The 22,504-nt window shown below is 38.4% G+C and overlaps 1 protein-coding gene across 1 annotated transcript; it reads right to left on the bottom strand.

The window, feature by feature from the left end:
• Positions 1-208: 208 nt before the first annotated feature.
• On the bottom strand, positions 209-21,369 carry LOC121428110 (cdc42 homolog). The gene is made up of 6 exons (XM_041624702.1): positions 21,217-21,369; positions 8,205-8,392; positions 6,012-6,084; positions 4,484-4,593; positions 2,798-2,995; positions 209-1,238 (listed from the first exon to the last, which is right to left on the bottom strand). The coding sequence occupies exons 2-6, from the start codon at positions 8,307-8,309 to the stop codon at positions 1,149-1,151; spliced, it is 576 nt and encodes a 191-aa protein (XP_041480636.1). The 5' UTR covers positions 8,310-8,392; positions 21,217-21,369; the 3' UTR covers positions 209-1,148.
• Positions 21,370-22,504: the final 1,135 nt, after the last annotated feature.

Raw genomic sequence — 22,504 nt, 5'->3', positions numbered from 1 at the left:
GTGATAGTTATATTTCTAGAATAAACGTTAAGCATATATGTACAACAAACGAGAATAAGATATGAGTAAATACATTACTAGAATAGAAGACTTAAAGGAGTTAGATAATATACACATGATGGAAATAACTTGGAGTACGGGGGAGGATAAATCGTATGATGTACATCTCAGAGAAAAGTAAAAGCTTGGTAGAAAAGAATTATCTTTGTAGTCCCTGGTATACTTATAAAATATTGACACAAAACCTCAAAACTTGCACGCAAGCATAAACACTCGTCATCGATCGGTCTAATTATTCTTTTTACAAGCTATCTTGTCACTGTGAATCACAAAAGTGGACAAAGTTTAATCAAACTTATGCTCCACAGATGTTACTAAAACTGGCTTTTCTCTAAACTCTACAGAAACAATGGCACAGAAGTCTAGCTGATATTTACATTACTATAGGCACCAAGTTTCGTTTCTTCAATCTGCTTTTGAGCAATTTCCTCACATCCAGAGGTAAATTATTTTAGTTTGCAAAAATTGAAGGATAGATCACTGTATCATACACACGCACAATTGATGCGATGTCGCATGTTATTAAATAAATCAAACGATTAATATATCCCTCTGCAGAAATTACAAATTTGACATATACATTTTTGAATTTTCACACGTTCTCAATAACACCCGCAAAAAACCTTTAAATTCAAATTTACATTGTCTTCAATCGAACCCAAGCCTGGTCTACCTTTGATCACCGACCCGGCCATCTTACGAACAAATTCCTTAATACCAACATTAATCATGTTATTTTTCTAGCAGTATACCGCATCGATTATAAATCTAGGAAGAATGATACAAATAACCCTCGAAATTAGCGCTACACCATTTTTCATCCATACCAAGCTTTATAATGGAAGCTCGACCAGAACTCCCGTCCCCATTCCTGTATACCGCTTCGATCATCTCCCCTTTGCCCCCCTCCAAGCTCCAAACCTTAACACCTTACATACCGGATTAAGGTATATCCATATAGTTTACATGATTGGGGGTGATTATATCCGGTATGTCAGGGGTTAATTTCAGGTTGGTGTCACGTCCCTCCAAGCAGGGGACTATTAAGATATCATTTTTAGAAGATTATTCTCGCGATCTTTCAATTCTTAAAGGAGACGACACCTCTTCTTCTTGACTGGTTCGGGTGGTTCCAACGCAGCTAGGATTGCTTCGTCAAAGACGTTCTTCAGTCCTTTCTGTAATTACAAAATAATAAAATAAATAACAAATAATCTGAATAATCTTGGATTAAATGTAGGAGATATATCCAGTGCTCTGCCTTTGTGCCCTCTTGTACATATAGATTATTCAAATATCTGATATGTAACAAGTTGGGAGAAAGGAAAATAATAAAATGTGCCTTATTGAGCCTTTGATAGGTCTCTGTATATTTCTGGGGTGTTGATTATTGTCATCTTTCATTTCTCAACATGCACAACACATGATATTGATGGAACATTTAGCATCGCTTAATGGTGGCACATAGTTATTCTCCAATCACAATAAAACGTGAGTCTGGTAGTTGCAGTCTTGGAACATGGCAGTTAGTATACAGAGTTAGTCTCCATATTTACGCATTGCTGTCCTTCACACATGGATATATAATTCAAGGATTACTAAAGAATTCCCCCTTAATATAAATCTTTAGAAGGAACGAGTGAGGCCAGGTAGACTAATTGTTTGACAGCTGAAAGTGCACAACAGGGATGATGACATGTACCATGTTTATGTGTCTATTATTCCCATGGAAACTCATCTTCTATATTTTTTCATGTCAAGATGGAGAGAGAGTAAAATGCATGAGGGAATAGAAAGAGAAGGAAAGAGAGAAAGGGGAGAGAGATATGAAGAGAGCTAGGAGATGGATAAAGAGAACTATTCAGAGACAAGATGAAATAGAGAGCGAGAGAAAGAAAAAGATACAAAAGGGAAAGATGTAGTCAGTGCAAAAGTGACAGCCTTAAAAGAAAATGACGTGGGCAGCTGAGTTATTTTAATAACAGAAATCCATCACAGGCACAGCTGTATAGTTAGTTACACTCCCAATGTATAGGAAACAAACAGTTAAAACTGAAAGTGAACTTGTATGTTCTATGCCAATAAAAATCTGATTCAATTTCTTGTGGTCCATTTTTACTTTTTCAAAAATTTCTTTGATCAATTCAAAGAAAAAGTTGATTTTTTTTTAAGCCTTCATCTACACAGGCACAAAATTGGCATCCCATGGAGGCTATGTAGATAAAGAGACAGTAGCCCGTGCAGCATGCTCTATCAGCTGAGCTTGGAAGCTCTTATTGGAATTCTCCCCAGGGAGTGGTGAAAGTGAATACATTGTATGCAGGTATGCCAAGATTCAATGACAGAGGTAATAATATATTAATAATATAGAGTATTTCTAAAGCACCAAATCCACATTGATTATGAGTTCAACGCGCTGCGAAAGGGAAATAAGAAAATTACATGGAGCAGGAAGAGACGAGGATAAAAAAATCAGTCATGACAGTGAGAGGAAACTAGTGGAAGGCAAGTTAAAGCGCTTAGAAACATAAAGTATAGAGCGATATAATGTAACTGCTATTATCATTGAAAGTTACATTTTAGTTTTGATTGGTCTGAAGTAAGTTTCATTGGTGTGACGGTAACAGAAGTCTGAATTCCATGACTTTGATGACTTGGGTATTAAGGTTACCCTGACGTATTAAATATCATAAAACCTCTGTCTCCCAAATCAACATGAAAACACTGTCCAACTGACCTGTGTCAGAGCGGAGCACTCTACATATTTAACGGCACGCAGTTCCTTTGCCATCCTCTCACCGGCTTCTCCCGTCGTAGGCTTCTGCTTGTTCTTCATGAGCTTCTCGATGGTGGCTGGGTCGTCACGGAGATCTATCTGTGTTCCAACCAGCAGGAATGGTGTTTTCTGACAATGGTGAGTGATCTCGGGTACCCACTGTGAACAGGGAGGGAGGAGGGGAGAGGAAGAGATTTGCGAGTTAAAACTATGGACTTTAATAATAATAATAATAGACATATATATAGGGCCATCTTATCTAACATCCTTGAGGCGCGATGTTATTATTAGTTGATTACCCCGGCTTTAGCTAAGGTCAAAGGCTGCCTTTCAGCGCTCATGCATTCAAGGAGTTAATCCTGCCGGGTACCCAGTCACCTCACCTGGGTTGAGTGCAAGCACAATGTGGATGAATTTCTTGCTGAAGGAAATCACGCCATGGCTGGGATTCGAACCCACGACCCTCTGTTTCATAGTCAGAAGACTTAATCCACTGGGCCACAACCCTCCACTTTATGCTACTACAAACACTTGATTTCAACTGTTCTTACATTTTGCAGCAGCACCCAAGATCATACGGATACATGTTCCAATTTTGTGGAGAGTCAGGGGTAAACTAATGCTAAGATAATGCAGATCTTCCGACCTACATGTATTACACATACATGTACACGTAAATGTACTCCTGGGGCCTATTGCAGAAAGAGTTGCATTTAAACGCAAGTCAAATTATCAAGCGCAAGTCCCGAATACGGGTGCCTCATTGGCTGAAAATCAAGTGGCGCAAGATTTTTTGAGTTGCGTTTGATTGCAACTCTTTCTGCGTCGGGCCCCAGAGACGCCAAGTTCAAAGACCAGTTAAGCATGAGATCACAGGCATTCCGTATAATGCATGTGAGAGAATGAGATATCAGGGGATGTGCAAGAGACCCAAATGCTGGAGTCTCGCCCATAAATGCAGGAGACTTGGCATGTCAGAAACCTGGGCATAAGGCCCATTTCATAAAGAATAGCAATTAAACTATGGTAATGTATGCAATGATGGCAACTTCCAAGACATACATGTAACAGTGCAAATAGGCAATGACAATCATGGTTTCCACACAGATAGATCCAATAATGGCATTTACCAACTAATCTGGTAACACTATGGCCCGTATTCTGACGTAGGGTTTAACTTAAACTCAGATTTAAAGTTGTGGTTTAAGTATGGAAAGCCAAAAGTATCCAAAAAAATTTTAAGTTGTACGTTCCCTATGTTTACTGTGCTCTTTCCTGATTAATCGATGGTGAAGACAATCACCTGTATATGCTTCCTAGACAATTATGAATGATTTGAGAGCCAAATGAGCTGAAATATGATATATCTACCGTTGGTGATCTATGTAACAATGGGCTGTCCATACTTAAACCACAACTTAAAACCGGAGTTTAAGTTAAACCCGACTTCAGAATATGGGCCTATGACATACATGTATTTCCTTAAGTTGCTCTGTACCATCAAACTTCACGTTCATTCCCTCTTTCACTATAAATGGAATAAACTTTTAAAACTAATAATTATTTTCTATGAAATTTACTATTTCTTGGCCCTGGAATATATGCAAGTATATTATATCGTAATTTCCTACAGAGAGAATTACAAACCTTTTCTTTGACATTTTCAAATGATGAGGGCGCTACAACTGAGAAACAGACAAGGAAGACATCCGTCTGGGGATAGCTGAGAGGTCGAAGTCTGTCGTAATCTTCTTGTCCTGTTTAATAGTTACAATGAAAGAAATAATGACATACCATTAAGAACATGGAAAGGAAAACATTTTTAATACATGTTTATAGTACCAGTAATTAATATAAATGTTGTCTTTGAAGTGGCATGTAATAAATAATCTGAAGAAGCTATCAGAGATATAGAAAGTTGCCATAAAAAACATACAGTTCTATATGTACATTTATCATACAAGTACACTGTAGTATTGCTAATGATTATTTGGAGAACATACAAGAATTTATATTTGACATTTCAACTTGTTATTTCAAGTTGGACAAGCATGAAAACTAAAAATATTGATTGGGCTAAATTATGAAGAGGAATTTGCTTTTAAAATACTGCTTTTTACAATTTTATTCTCAACTAGATTATTATTATATATATTTTTTAAGGACATGCAGTGAACATACATGTACAGTACCATTTTCATACGTTACTGCCTCAAGATACGCGAGAGGTGACTTTAATAGAGAAAGCTAAAATCCATATTTAACATAAATTATGTGGGAGAATTGTCCCTCCAACTCTTTTACCATTAACAAAAAATATTCAAATTTGAGATTTACCAATTAAAGACCTATTTTTTTCAAACAACTACAATTTTCTTATCCCTTGTGCGATTTCTTTAAACTTTTACCTCTTTGAATTTCTATTTTTCCTTCTCATAAACCTACAAATATTTATTAAAGTTTGGATGACCCTTTAATGTTTGACAGAGAGAAATTCACAGAAACTGTAATCGAAACTAACAAATCTATTATGCTTCCTGTTTGCCATATCAATAAAGACTAATTACATGTACTTCATGAGATAGGCACGAATGTCATGCTATAGAAATGAAAGAAAACGTTAAACTTCCTTCTACAAATAAAAAGTTCTGTTTTAATTGATAACTTATTCATGGTAATTGACACTATTTTTTTGGTTTGGTCCAATATCCTCTGATCTAAAGAACCCTTCATAACATGCAGAATACGTAGGTCACAAGAAATAAAGCCAACAATTCTGTACATGAACTGTGTCCAGTTTTCATCCATCAGCATTTTACATTCAAAACAAAATAAACTTCTTTAATTGAGAATTGTGCTTCAACCTTGAAATGGATGGTTTCACACCGAAATATGTGTTTCTTACAGTAAATTTTGAAACTAGACATTCTTGAGTATACGATCTGTACTTTGTACCGAAAATGGAAACAACTGTTTAAATGGTACAAAAATGTCAAAAGTCATTGAGAATGGAATTAAGTCCAATGTTTCTTGATCCTTGTTCCATATTTATTTAATTTTCCAAACAAATGAAAGTTCATTATCAAACAAACAAAAATATTGAAATATTTCAAATTTAAGCCCCCCCCCCAATTATGGACAAGATCCTGTACAACATTGTTTATGAAATTCTTACCTGCTGTATCAAACAGACCCAGTGTATACGGCTCACCACCGATCATAACAGTTACTGCATAATTATCAAATACCTGTAAAAAAATAAAAATAACAATAATCCTTGAAAGCTATCATGTCTGGAGTCTCAAAATAACGTACATGTAGTGCACCAAGGAGAAATGCATGTACGGTACTTGCATACATCGTAGGAATATACATGTACTGTACATGTAATGATCCATGGCCAAGTCCCGGGGGGGGGGGAGGGGTGGGGCTACTACTCGAATTATAACATGATCATGTACATACATGTATGTGTGCCGTGCAAAAGGCAGGGGTCGGGGCCCTCTGGAACTAAATCTTGGTCTTAAAATGGGGGTCTCCGGAACGGCTCTTGGATTAACAATATTGCTAATGTAATGCTCTGGAAATGACCACATCAAAAATGGGGTCTCCGGAATGTCCAGAATTTTTTATCACCAATGAGTGGGCGAAAGGGGGTCTCTTGTGAGATGGCAGTAACATTTCAAACATCAACGAATGCTCTTTTACATGTACATTTAAAGTACATGTACATATACACATGTAGCCTACAGGTACATGTACATGTACATGCATGTACAAATGTAGGCATACATGTAATATGGATATGTAGTTTGGGCGGAAATGTAATAGTAGATACAGGCCTACTGTCTACATGAACATGTACATGTAGGCCTACGTGTTCATATAGACAGTCAGTACAGACATCAAAAGTTAGTATGGATCCAGCACAATAATGTACATGTACTACTGGTATGTACATGTAGGCCAACATGCACAATGTAGGCCTACACACTGTACATGTACATGTGTCATGTGCAGTCCAAAAATGTGTATGTGTTTTTGCCAGTTTTTCTGTATACATACATGTAAATGTACATACGCAAAAGCAGATTTGTAGAAACTAGGGTGTAGATTTGAGGTGGAATGGATTGATGATGTGGGTCAAACAAGGAACAATAAACAGCATTGTAGTATAGCAGGAAAAAGGAAGGGATCTCTGAACTCAAGCACAAGCTGCGGTATATACACACAGGATATGCACAGGACATCCTACATTTCTACATCATAAAGTAATCACAGCAGTCACAATATATGTACATGTATCTGAATGCGGACTGTATACAGTACTTTACATGTACAATGTAAATGACATGTACATGTACTATAGTGGACAGTCGATTACTATACATGTATATGTTCACGTATTGTTGAATTGCTGCTTACCGGAGAAGTGCACATACAATTTGTTTCTTACAAGATACAATTTACATCCATGTAGGCTTCAAAATAATCCCACATGTACGTACAATCCCTGGGGGGGGGGGCACTCGACCAAAAAAGTGGTGGGGGTGTGCCGCGGGCGAGACAAAAAACGGGGGCCTTGGAGCGGGCTTATTGTATAAAGGAGGGTCCTCGGAACGGGCTTCGGAACGACAAATGTTTGTGAAAACGGGGGTCCTTGGAACGGATCGCCAGCGTGTTCAGCGCGTATGCATCCCTACGGAACGGTCATGCGTGCATGATGCAGCTAGCGCGGCCTCCGCCGGGAGCTCTGCGGCCGCTTTTCACCAAAATTGCAGCTCATTCAACGCGATCGGAGCGGCGTAACGAAAAATATGCGAAGCTTTGGAGCGGATTTCTCTCTTCTTTTTTCTCGATAAGAAGAAAATGCTATGCCTTGGAGCGGCTTTCTTTGTTCTTTTTCTCAACAAGGCAAAAATGCTATGCCTTGGAACGGAAATTTGAGTGTAAAAATGGGGGTCCCCTCCGCGGCACATACCCACTATGCATTATATACTGAGTGCCCCCCCCCCCCCGGGTACAATCCAAATGGAACATACATAAACAAATGATACAAGGAAAGGAATGATGAACAGCATTTAGTTCTACGTAAAAGATATATTTTAATAGGTACATGTACCCCAACAGAACATAGAGAGAAAATCAAACACAGATGTACATGTAGATGTAGCACAATCGACATGAATGTATTCAACTTCAAGAAACTGGAATTAGAAAAACAAATTTTGCATTGGGGGATTTCTATGAAATTTCCTATGTTACATGTAATTGTAAGTTTGAATTTTCTTCAATCATTCAAATGACTAAACCTGGGGTGTAAAAACGAACAAGAAAATGATATAAAATGAAGTAAAATAATACTCACCGTTGGAACATACTCTGAAGGGAATTTATTTGTTGTGTATGAGATGAGTAGACATGTTTTACCAACAGCTCCGTCCCCGACGACCACACATTTTATCGTCTGCATTTTGGATGATTTGAATTTGAAATATTTGGTAGATTGCTGCTAAGTTTTATCCCCGGAGGATGACAAGCAAGGATGGCCTATTCCTGCAGAAAGATAAAAGGAAAGTAAAGAAAACAATGTAAAAATAAAATAAGAAAATCCTTATTACCATACAGTGTATGAAATGGTTCATTTTATTATACATGTACATGTACTACCTACAAGTAACATATTTTTCATATAAACAGGTAAAAGCAAATATTATTACAAGTACATGTATATTGCATACTGTTCTGTATGGTTAAAAAAAAGAATTCAATAAATAAAAAGTCACCAACAAGAAAAAAAAAATTGTAGGTCTAAATGTACTGGGCACAACACTATGTACATGTACAGAATGAAAACTACATGTATGCTTATTGCCATCTTCCTGTTATGTACAATGCATGTACATGTACATGTATTACAGGCCTACATGTACATGTACATGTACCTTTACATGTTGCTTTGTAATTGGATGTACATGTAGTCCTACAGTACATACATGTAACAGTAATGTCAAAGAGGAGATGTCAATTGCAAGACATTTATACAAAGAATAAAAGAAATACAAAATCAATTTCATTGTTACCTCACAACATGAAAAATAATCCCAATACAGGCTATTAACAGTATACAAATGCAACAGTATGCACAAAATAATGTAATTCACTTGCCAGTCCCATTTAATTGGCACACATGTACATGTAAGGCTATGAAGTATAACACAACTTTTATTTTATACTGACTTGAGATTTAAAGATTGACAGCATACATGTACAATAAGTTTAACTTTGCCTACATTTTCATTTTAAGTACTCAAACAAAAATCCAAACTTCCTCAGCTAAAAATAGCACAAGTCAGAAAAGCCCTACCCTAAATGTACATGTATATATTATTTTGTACATGTACACATGTATGCCTGCAGTATGGACAGTTGTGTATTGCCCAGACAGAGTATCCTCCATGCAATACCACGTGACATCATATCCAAATATAACCCAACTCCCTTTTACATGCCCTTCCAACTATAGAGGGCTATATAAACGAAAGACTCCTCACACAGGGGGCAGAGTTTAGTGCTCTACGCTATGATACACTGTACGTGTACATTGAGGCCTACATGTACATGTTATTGCACACAGATAATACAGCAGTGTGCCAGACTCGTCCATTCACAATGTTCAGTGTACAGATACTAGCGGAGAGCACACAATACCATGCATTGTTATTGTGGGCATGGACTCCTCCCACTGTAAGAAAAGTCAATGGATAAAGTGAGTCAGAGTGTATTGCACTCATACTGACCTCAAATATGTTTAGGTGGGAGTTTATTACAGAGAATCCCATATAATTGTGATTGACTTTTCAATGTTACATTATATTTGTTAGTGGATAAAAGGAATGTGGGGCAATGCCAACAGTCATACATGTACTGTACATGTTATTTGTGTACATGGACCTATAAGCTCACTTCACTACACATACATGTATCTACATATCAAACAGAGCTGAACAGTAAATTATCGTATTTCAAGTAGGTTTTTCTCCCGGGGGGGCCACTTACATTGACGAGTGGATACCATGCGCGACCAAAAAAACACGTAAAAAGGATGTCCTTTTCACGATAGGGCACGTTACGTACGTAACGTGAAAAGGGTGTCAAAAACACAAAAATAATGAAAAAATGGTATCTATTTCGCTAGTAAAATTACGTGTTTAGGGTCGAATTTGCGGGGATGATAAAACAAAATTAAAATGTTTTATAAAGGATGTCCTTTTTGCCCCAACACTACGTGTTTAGAGCCCTATTTGCGCGAGGTGTAGATGGTGGGGTCGTACTAAACCAAATAAGCTAGGTAAAGCCGACAACCAAAGGACCCGTAACATTAAAACATTCCTTTACTTGTTTAGGGGTTCATTTCAGGAAATATTTGCCAAGTGTATCGTTTTGTTTCCAATACTTGTTAAGGGTAGGGTTTCACACACCAATACTTGTTAAGGGGTGCATTTTCAGAATATGGAAATTACGTGTTTAGGGTGCTTTTAGAGACCCCATGGTCGCGCATGGTATCCACTCGTGAATGGAAGTGGCCCCCCCCCCCCGGGGTTTTTCTTTCCTCTGATTTTGAATGACCTGATTTGTTTTTTAACAGAACACAATTTGTATGTACATTTACCCAGAGGCATCGATCCTGGGGGGGGGGGGAGAGGCAAACATATCGTTTTGCCCCTCAGTTCTAAAATGTTCAGATTGGAATATAAAAAATTTTAGCTCGCGCTTCACGCTCGCATCATTTCGGTAGCAAACACCCATACTTTTTCATGATAAAATAGGTGAATAGAATGTCCCGTTTTCAGTTCTAAACCTCAAAAAGAAATCCCTCTTCTATTTGCAATAATCTTTTGTTCGATTGTTCTTTATAAAAAATGTCCATTTAACTCAATTTTTTTCCAGATCGAAATATCAAAATTTTCGGCAGACAACAATTCAAACTAATACCATGGAGCTTTTACAGAAGGAGGTCTGGCTCTTTTGAACGCTTTGCCCCATGCGTGTCATGCTAATCCCTAACAGCAGGGTGGACAGTCATGGCACTTTAAAGAGAAATGCCAGTACATGTAGTTGCAGTAAACACTGATTTCATGAGAAAGTCTGTAAAACCAGGCTTGTCAGTATATCATCGAGGATCTAGATCTGGTACAGTTCATAAACTGAACTTTGTGAAATCTTGAAATCTACGCTGCCAAACGTTCACACTGAAGATCACCAACACAGATAGGCACACGTGGGACAGTGTATTATTATTGCAGGAATAAAGACCAGACGGAAGTGACCGAATCCGCGCTTATTTTGCTTATTTCTCAGCAATTACACCATTTCTCCCAGAATTCTTTGGCACATATTTTTTATTCATACAAACAGACACTTGGGTGGTCATTATATTAGATTCTGTAAAAAGTCATTTTAAGATCGTTACCAAAACTGGAATTTATCTTTAACATAAATTACAGACTCAATTTATTCGGACTCAATGGGTAATATCATTATCAATGAAATATCCTAAAAGTTATGTCTAGATCTTTCTCTTCAAACGCATCAATTCTGAAATTTTCCGAAATGGTCCGGAGCTGAGGCCTGTACTGTGTGAATGTACTGAGCGTGCAATCGGAGCTCCGGCAACACACTCACTTTCAACTTACACAAATAGGAGTACGTGAGGCACTGGAAGATACTCGATGATGCAACACTCGGGAGTAGAAATGCCCCATAGATTCGTCGTTATATTTTCAAGGCGAACACGACCGAACAAACAATCTTGGCATCGAAATCAAGTTTGAAGTATGCTTTTCCCCCTTATAACACACCATTTAAAACATGTCAACCCTGTTTCTCACGAGTAATCTGTCTTTATCTACTCTTCAAAATCAGAACAAGTTTTGTTCTCAGGATGCTAAAAGGAGAATGAAACCTTAGGAACAAGACAGCTTGTGTGAAAACAGAAAAATCAAAGGAACAGATCGACGAAAGTTTGAGAAAAATCGGACTAATAATGAGAAAGTTATGAGCATTTGGCTATTAATTGTGATCACTAATGCTATGGAGATCCTCAAATTGGCAATGCGACAAAGATGTGTGATGTCACTTGTGAACAACTCTCCCCATTTCTTTAGTCTATATTTCACTAAAATTGCATCTTTTATCACATCTATCAGTAGACCATGTGTTCTTTCTAAGCCTGAGTCATATCGATTATTTTGAAAACCGGTGTTCGACAGCTCTAATTCGATCGAACATCGATGCATCGAATATTGAAGCGGGGAAAATTTAGTCTTTTGTTTTTGCGTCGATGCGATGCGCTTTGCATATGCACTACGCACTGACGGTATGCGCTGGCGTTGGCCGGGTGAGCGTTGCACAAGCAGATGACAAAGCAAAGTTCGTTTGTATTTTCCATGATCACAAAACACACAAAAAAGGCCGGGGACCAAAGCAGAATTCTTCCCAAAATATCTTCAACAATGATATTTGCAGATGACAACATATAAGTTCAAAATGAAACAATAATAAAGACATGAATCACGCAGAGTCGATCCGAATGATTTTCGGTCGACTAGCATTCGCAGTCCATTCACCAGCCCCGTCCGCAGCTCCGTACACTCACTCTCCCGAAACGACAGGCGTGCTTGGCGTCAGCGCCAGCAAACAAGTGCAATCAACGGAGAGCGCTGTAACTTGCCTGAGATTGTGTAGTTGCATGAGCTCCAAATAAATTTATGGGAATAAATACGTAATTTTCTCTGGATGGTCATTTGAATTGCTATTCAATGCTGATATAACGATTGTGAGGAAAGATTGTGGAATATGAGTTATGACGATGTTCGAGAATTAATCCTGATAATGACAATCCAGTTTTTTAGACGCAATTATGAGCATGCGATCAAAATAAATACGAATGTTTCGAATCGAGCCCTAAATTCATCTAAATTATTACGATTTAACAAGATTTTATGGTCATACTAAGAATATTGACGATGTCAGCAAAGTATGTTATGTTCATATGGAAGAAATAATACTGGGATTATTTCTATTGTTATTCCATCTCTGGACGTCTCCTCCAAGCTCCGAGAAAATAAGCACAATGCGCATGCGTGTTTGATGACGTATGACATATTTTCCCATTCATGAAATCAGAGCCCAAAAATGGGCACAAACTAGCTTCAAATTGATGGGAAAAAATATCAAACGCAATTTTCTCTGTTTTGTCATGTTAAATGTTATTATATGGTGATATTCCGAACTTGAACAGAGATTTTGCATGTAGACAATGTTCGAGAATCAATCCTGACGTGATGATTATTTTTTTTAGACAAGTGCACTAGCTCGACTCAGCTCAAGTCAAGTCGATCGTCATGAGATGTCCGCCATTGAAAATTGAAACGAAATACAAACGTTTCACATCAAGCTCTAAATTCATATTAATGATTATCATATGCAAATTATTGTTAAATATTACGATTAAATAATGTTCTATGGTCATGATTTTAATATTGTTCATGAAAGCAAGATTTATTTTACGTTGATCGCGTCAATTTCCGGCCATTTTCTGGTTTGATTAAAGAACAGTACTGCGCATGCACGATCGATGGCCATGACTTCCATTCATGAATTCATCGTGCATAAATTATCTCGGCACGAGCAGACGAGTAAGACTCGAACTATGATCGAAATAAACTTCAAATTAATGGTGAATAGCATCATATAATTACGGTACTCATTCGGTTTCATTTTGGGGGCAATAGAAATCAAGTAAGTAGTAAAGTTGGACATTACTGATATTTTGATGATTGATTGTGTAAACCAAACGAATCGGCCGGCCGACGTATTTTTTTTATTTTTTTTTCGATGCACCGATTTTGCAAAATCTGCACCGGTGTTCGATGACATCGATCGAACACCGATTTTAAAATCGATTCGACTCAGGCTCAGTTCTTTCTATAGAAGGGCATGTAATACAGATACATCATGGATAAAGAGTTTGTATCATCACAAGAAAAAGCAGAAAGAGACATTGTGAGGGTATTTTATAGTCCATCAAACGGAAAGTTGTTCACATGTGACATCACACATCCTTGTCGCATTGCCAATGGATCTCCATAGCATTGGTGATTGCAATATTCAAATGCTCATAACTTTCATTATTTGCCTGATTTTTCTCAAATTTCGTTGATCTGTTTCTTTGACTTTTCCGTTTTTACACAAGCCTACATGTACATGTACATGTACTTTACATGTAAAAAGGTTTCATTCCCCTTTAATTTTCTTTTGCTGGATGAGCCTTTGGTTCGACCTCCAGCCTACATAGCCTTTATTTATAGCGATGTCACATACTCGCAACTGGCCAATAACACTCTGAAATACATGTATGCGTTCATTGGATGTAAATGACAACATAGCATCTTTTAACAAACATATTAAGCAAAAATACATCCTCACCTTTCACGTTATTAGCATTTTTTCTAGTGTTGGATGGAGTTTTAGCGATAATTTGGGGGCTTTTTGGACATCGTTCTGAGCAGTCAACGTCTTTCGCCTATCAGCCATTTTGATAGCATGCTGTACATCTTCAAACATAGAGGGCAGCAACACACAGCTAGGCTGTGTGATAGCTGCCTTCTACATTAGTTGAGCTCGTGCTTGTGACGTTTTTGATTTGATCGAATGTACTCTAGTGCAGTCACAAATAATGTTTGGATTTGCTATAAATCTACCTACAGTACAACAGCATTACTTTTCATGAAAATCACTGAAAGAACTTAGGCAGGATAATTTTCCAGTAAATCAGGGCGCAGCACAAACATTTAATCACATTCCCTTTTAGTTTCCTGGGAAAAGGAGGCTTCATTAAAGCCTCTTCTGTTTTTAGCCGCACATAGTTTTGTAGAGATTTTTACTCGCACTGTTCATCTGGGCACTTGACAAGCACAAGTATGATAATATGCCAACGGCGGTCTGTACTTTACAGGAAGAAGAAGAACTAGTGGAATGCCTCTGGCGGTCTCACCTGCATCACACGATTCAATGTAGCAGCAGTGCTGACTTTGAAAACTACATGTACTATAACTCGCACAAGATGTTCAGTGATACTTGGTTACTCTTATTATGTCCACGTTATATGAACTACACCAATACAGAGATATGATAGAAATTCAACAAATACCCCCAACATGGCCAAAGCTAATTGACCTTACATGACCATGACCTTTGACCTTGATCATGTGACCTGAAACTCGCACAGGATGTTCAGTGATACTTGATTACATGTACTCTTATGTCCAAGTTTCATGAATCAGATCCATAAACATTCAAAGTTATTAGGGTAATTCTACAGATAGGGGAGACCGGGGTTAGTTGGAACATGGGGTAAGTTGAAACATTGTAATTTTCTTTAAAGCCTCTAAAATAAATTTATGCAATACTGCCCTCAATTTATTGCCATTGATAATACAACAGTGTTGAATTATTATTGCAATAAATTGAGGGCAGTATTGCATAAATTTATTTTACAGGCGTTAAAGAAAATTACAATGTTTCAACTTACCCCATGTTCCAACTAACCCCGTCTCCCCTACCTCCAATTCGGCCAAAGTTCATTGACCTTTTACCTTGGTCATGTGAACTGGAATGCGCACAGGATGTTCAGTGATACTTGATTGATATTATGTCCAAGTTCCAAGAATCAGATCCATAAAAATTCAGAGTTATGATGGTAATTCAACAGATACCCCAATTCGGCCAAAGTCCATTGACCTTGGTCGTGTGACATGAAACTCATACAGGATGTTCAGTGATACTTGATTAACCCTAAGTCGAAGTTTCATGAACTACATGAACATGTAGGTCCATATTTTCCAAATTATGATGACATTTCAAAAACTTAGGTTAAGATTTTGATGTTGATTCACCCAACATGGTCTAAGTTCATTGACCCTAAATGACCTTTGACCTTGATCATGTGACCTGAAACTCAGGCAGGATGTTCAGTAATACATGTACTTGATTAACATTATGGCCAATTTCCATGAACTAGGTCCATATACTTTCTAAGTTATGCTGTCATTTTAAAAACTTAACCTTCAGTTAATATTTGGTGTTGACGCCGCCGCCGTCGGAAAAGCGGTGCCTATAGACAGTCTCACACTGCTATGCAGGTGAAACAAAAACAATGCATGTCTCGCTAGCTAACGCTAGGCCTCATACGGACAGCGCCATCTATCATGTTTGAGCCTACAGTCAGTATAACAATGGCTGACATTGCGAAGCTGCGATACCCGCCGCGATGATCTAATTGTAAAACTTAGTTTCGAGTCATTCTCTTTCTCACTGGTTCACTGCTACATGTACCATCCTGCCTGTGGAAAATCTACACGTAGGAATATGGTATGCCAAAGCTGTATTGAGCACACACTTTAAAAAATCATTAAAATGATTTCATGCGATGTTTTGACATCGGCCGTGAATAATACATGTGAGGAAAAAGATACTGGCCCAAAATCACCAGTTTTGAGGATAACCGGAAAGTGGTCACAAAGTGAAATGCGGGTGAAGAGAAAGAAATTAAGCTATGTTACATTCTCGTTACATTTTTTTCTATAATTTTTACAATAACTAACATTTCCATCCCACCTTTGTCACTCGGAATATCCGATCGAGTTCACCGTCCTGAAGTTCGGGTAGGTGGAGCGTAGTGTAGCGGTTGTGAAGTGGAGCCTGCACGAACTTCGCCGAGGTAGGGAGGCAGCAGCTGTGTGTATTCAATATTGGGTCTCCCAGATACGGATAAATCCCTTATCCTGATTGGTGCTGGGGAAAGACTTCCTTATGTCCCCTCCACTACTTAAAAAAAATACTTCTTTAAAACCCCCTTCTTTCGTTCTATTTTTTCTTCTTTTTTTTCTTCTTACTTCCGGTGGGTACTTGGATTCGAACCTCTCACTGCAGAACGAAGCATCTCTAGTCTGTCTTCTTATTCAATGAGCTAAAGCTATGGGTTTCATAACGGTTATCGTGTGTGTGGGTGTATTTGAGTTTTGTCAGACGTGTATCAATCAGATATGATTATTTACGTCTGGGACCGACCTTTGTCACCATCCGAAAGACGTGACCAGGGCTCGAACCTCAAACCTCTGCATCAATTTGTAACTTCCCCACAGCTTGGATTACATGCGCACGCCACAACGCCCAGTTAATATCAACTGATATTAAAACTACATGTAGTCTACTCTCTAAATACCCAATACTATTGGGTATTTATTGTTCTGACTAAATAAACCTGTGCCACTGGTTATTACACACACTCAAAATTTTGACGGATTAAAGCCATATTTTGATATGTATCAAACTTTTCCTTCCTATATCTTTGAGATAAAACTTAGATAATTCTTAATAAACCTTCTCCATATTTTTTTTCAATTTCACTTTTAGTGGAGGGGAAATATGGAAGTCTTGCCGGTGCTGGTCCCAACGTGTCCCGATAAGAGTCAAGACTTTTATCTGAGACTGAGTGAGAGGTTGGACTGTCTGAGTCACTCAATCAGTCAGTGTCTGTACCGCCTACCAGTACGGTACCGGTACTAAAAAATTTTGGAAAATGGGAACTGGCAGTAGAGGCGCAAGGCCAATACAGTCCGACCTCTCTTATCCGGACACGTTGGGACCAGCACCAATCCGGATAAGGGATTTATTTGGATCTGGGGGACCCAATATTAAATACACGCAGCTGTGCTGCCGGCTGCCTCCCCAGTCCACCGGCAGTAGCTACACTGCACTATTGTAGTGGGCGTACGGTAAAGACAATATTCACTGCAGAGTCAGTGCAAATTATAGGCAGTGTCTTTTATTGAAATGAAATCGATCGATGGCCAAAACTCTTGGATAATTTACCTGCTAAAATGACTGAGGTATACATCGAGCATACTTCGAAAGAAAGTGAATGACTCGATGAAACCAAGTTTTAAAATTAGATCATCGCGGCGGGTATCGCAGCTTCGCAATGTCAGCCATTGTTCCACTGACTGTAGGCTCAAACATGATAGATGGCGCTGTCCGTATTGAGGCCTAAAGTTAGCTAGCAAGACATGTGTTGTTTTTCCCGCGAATCAAAAAGAGAAACGTGATGAAATGTTTGTGCTGCACCCTGATTTACTGGAAATTATCATTCCTAAAGTTCTTTTGGTGATTTGGGTGAGATATTTTCATGAAAAATATGTTTGGTGTAGGGTGACTATGTTGGGAAATATATGTAATCAGAGTGGGTTTATGTATAGGATTGAGTTTAGATTGAAATCTCATTTCCTCACGTACCTGTAGTGGATTTAAAAAAAAAAAAAAAATCTCGGCAAGTGTGTGTCCGGATAATAGAGAGATCCGAATAAGGGGAGGCCGGATAAGAGAGGTCGGACTGTAATCTCCCACATTGGAGATGTGGGAGATTATCTCTAATATCAGAGACTTTTGTAAAGAATTTGGGTATCCAATTTCAGAGACAGTCTCCGGTTTTGGAGTCCAATTTCCTTTGTTTACATTTGCTGCAAAAGGATAGACCTTATCGCAAATAGCATTTGTCACGTGAGGGCGTCTGTCATCGCAGAGGACCACGGGATGCGAAAGGGGGCAAACGCGGAATAAATCCCTGAATTTAAATCATTTTATGATCCCATATATATAGGCCCTATATCCCTCCAACCTCTCTGTAATTTATTTTGTCTGAAACTTAGATGATGGATATTTAATTTATAAAGATATTTATTCCATTCTTTTTATCAAAAAATCTTATTTCAACATTTACATCTTCAATTAATTTCATCGCATTCAATAACTTCTCTCACAGATCACCTTCGATTCTTTTTTCTTTTTTTTAACTTATTTTTTCTCTCAACATACTTTCATCTATTCTCATTTTTGTTCTATTTAATTCATTATTTTGTCTAATCATGCCACTAATAAAACTTCAGAATGTCCGACCATGATCCTGAATTATATGCAATAGCCAGTATCATGTGGAGATAAAAAGAAACACAGCTCTGTTTACTAGGCATACTCTGAATAAAATCATGATTGAGATTATAGTCGAGAATACAGTATATGTTTCTTAAAAAATATAACTAGAATAAAATACTCAAATCTACTGCAGAGTTTGTTTTATTGATCATCATTTTATTATTGCTTGGAATTCAGGGACCAGTTAGCTCCACTTCTCCGCCCGCCGACGTACACTGTCCCTGGGCCGAGAGTGCCCGCTGTCCGTGCATACATGTACAAGCACACTTTGCACAGTCACAGCTGCATAGCTCAAAATACGCACAGACAGTGCTCGAAAATGAAACAAAATTGCACTTGTTTTCATGAAGTCTGTGGGAATTCTTGCAGCTATAGACAGTACATCTATCTCTGCCACCCATGAAAGAAGAAAAGTGATGTTAGACTCTGGAACAAATATGACGAGGCGTTAACTGGAAGTTAGCAAAATGTTGGCTGCGGGCGTTGATCGTATTTTGATACACTATGGAAATCGTACACTTTATTGTCGGCTGCTTGTGGTCGCATCCGGACAATAGCGGCGCTATTGCCCCCTTTGCGCGAATCTATTTGCGTTAAGGTCTATTACCTTGGGGCAAATAAAAATGTGATAAGCAGATTCCTCATGAAATATTACCCCTTCACCGTCTACTTTAAAAATTCACCGTCTAGCTCTATCTACTTTTGTTTTGATAGGGATTTGGTTGTCAATCACACACAAAACAAATGGGCTTCTGACCTCAGACAAACTTTGGGTGGACAAAATCATGCTTTTGTTGGTGCTGTTTCTTTTGTCCTTTTGCAAAGCGAGTCTCCAATGTAGGAGATTGTCTTCCCTATTTATTTGGAAAGAGTCTCCCATGTAGCCTAGGCCTATTGACTATTGCCTTGGGCCTGGCCATGTTGGCCGTGCGCCTCAATTGCCTGACTGGTTCTTAATTCCCAATTTCAATGCCCCCGATGGCCGACTCTGACTCTGAGAATCAAACTTAGGTGGAATTAGCCAGGAGGCGTTCTGGGGTAAAAATCATAGTACTATTCGTACCTTTTACCCCCTAACGCCAGGCGCTTGGCCCTATAGGACCGCACATCGGAAAGGAAAATGCAACTATACAAATGCACCAAACAGCGCCTTATAATTTGAATCTGACGTTAACACTTCTGTACATGGGTATAAATATCGGTTAGCACAGTTTGGTACATTAAAATTAAATGAAAGGGAACAAAAATCGCAGAAATGGGATGAAGAAATAAAAGTAGAAGAGAGTTTACTCACATTTGTTGTCTTCGCCATCTTGGATCCATTGTTAATGCAACCTAGTTACGTGACGCTTATAGAGGGCGGCAAAATCATTTCTCGCGTGACAATATTGATGAAACACCCCCCTGGTTCAGTGGTTGAAGCGGGACATTTTAGCACTTTATTTTGCCGCCCTCTATAAGCGTCACGTAACTAGGTTGCATTAACAATGGATCCAAGATGGCGAAGACAACAAATGTGAGTAAACTCTCTTCTAGGCCTACTTTTATTTCTTCATCCCATTTCTGCGATTTTTGTTCCCTTTCATTTAATTCTATCGTACCAAACTTTGCTAACCGATATTTATACCCATGTACAGAAGTGTTAACGTCAGATTCAAATTATAAGGCGCTGTTTGGTGCATTTGTATAGTTGCATTTTCCTTTCCGATGTGCGGTTCTATAGGGCCAAGCGCCTGGCGTTGAAAGGGGTAGAATACCTGAACAAGAACCAGACTTCAGACAGGATAGTTTTAGAGTCACACAACATTAAAAGGCTTTATTCTATAGATAACTCATAACCAAGACCATAGCTTTAGCAGCTTTCCCAAAAGTCGCACTCCCCTCCCTTACATGTATCAAGCAGTCCTCAGTAATATGAAAGCTTCTAGTGCAAACAATACTGTGTATGTCTGTAAACCCTTACAGCGTTATAAGGTACGAATAGTACTAGGATTTTTACCCCAGAACGCCTCCTGGCTAGGTGGAATTAGATACATTGGGTGGAATTAGTCTAACTAGTAACATGCGGCAATATTTGGAAAGCCCAATAAAATTTTGTCAAAATGACATTCCATTTCCATGCATGCCAATTTGCATTGCCATTGCATTGGGAGTGTCCCGCAATTTGGGCAATAGGCTAGACATGAATAGAGATTCTACACACATTCTTCACTTCCTCTTCACCCTACAATTTCTGCAAAGTCCACTTGAAATCTCGAATTTACAGGCAAGAAAAGATTATAACATTATTTTTTACAATCAAAATAAAAGTGCATTATATTACTTACGATGGGAAACGACGCCCCTTTGAATATAAACTTCCGTAATATCCGTAATTTCTGTGTGATTTTGAGGATTCTTTCTCATTTCAACGTCCAAAAATACACGGTTAATGGCCGGTCGATGAGCGCGCACACATACGGACGCAAATCTGCATAGTCTTATACGTGTATATGCAAATTGTACACACTACCCATAGACACTACTACTTTTCGTTGATTGTAATTGACGCGCGCATCGAAACAACCGGAAATAAATTTATATCGTAGATGGCGACAAAGCACTCACAAACAGGAATGACATGGGGCATGGACCTACCTTTACGGTCCCTTGGCGTTGGTGAACATTATTTGTTTAGTTTAGTTTAGTTTACTCCAACGATGTTGGAGGACGAAGCCTGTTCATCGATCAAAGTAGAAATGTCTATTGCTGCTCTCCTTCAGACAAAATTAGATGCGCTACTTATGTTGGCATGGAGGGGTGGCAGGGGTATCGTAGACAGTGAAAAATTCCATGGAAACACACAAGAGGAAATAACTGTAGGAAATGATAATTCTGATAATAATAAAGATAATGATAATAATAATAATGATAACAATGATAACAACAACAACAATAATGATAATAGTAGTAGTAGTATTAACAATAATAATACTAATAGTAATAATAATAATAAGAAGAATAAGAATAATAATAAAATAATAATAATAACAATAATAATAATAATAACAATAATTATTTTTAAAAGTGCACATGCACCTAGATACCAATAATGCATATAGCATTTCCATTTATTTGGTAGCAGGATAAGCCTCCCATGCACTAGCGTACCTACGGGGGGGGGGGGGCAGGGCAGGGGCAGTCTGCCCCCCCCCTGACGAGCTTGAATACCTTTTTGCCCCCCCTCCCCCCTGACGAGCTAGAAGACCTTTTTTTTTTGCTTGTCAAATTTTTCGCCGGACGATTTTGCCCCCGCCTCTGTGGAAAATCCTATAGTTACGCTACTGCTCCCAGGTGAGGTAAATGGGTACCAGCAGGAAGTAATTCCTCAAAAAGCTGTGCGCACCAGAATTGGTAGACTATTACTTAGCCAAGGTAATATATATATACATGATATAGGAGCGCCTTGAGCGCCTAGCAAAGTTCATTTTTTTTCTGGTAGGAAATCCTTCATTTGTGGTTGAAGACCTTTTTTTTTTTTGCTTGTCAATTTTTTTCGCGGACGAAGTATCCTCCAATAAATGTGCCCTCCTTTTGGAAAATCCTTGGTACGCCGCTGCTCACGGGCATAGGTGC

This window comes from Lytechinus variegatus, chromosome 14 (assembly GCF_018143015.1).
Source record: "Lytechinus variegatus isolate NC3 chromosome 14, Lvar_3.0, whole genome shotgun sequence".
Taxonomy (NCBI): Eukaryota; Metazoa; Echinodermata; class Echinoidea; order Temnopleuroida; family Toxopneustidae; genus Lytechinus; species Lytechinus variegatus.
The sequence above is the reverse complement of the archived record's forward strand: the minus strand, read 5'-3'. Positions and strand labels throughout refer to the sequence as shown.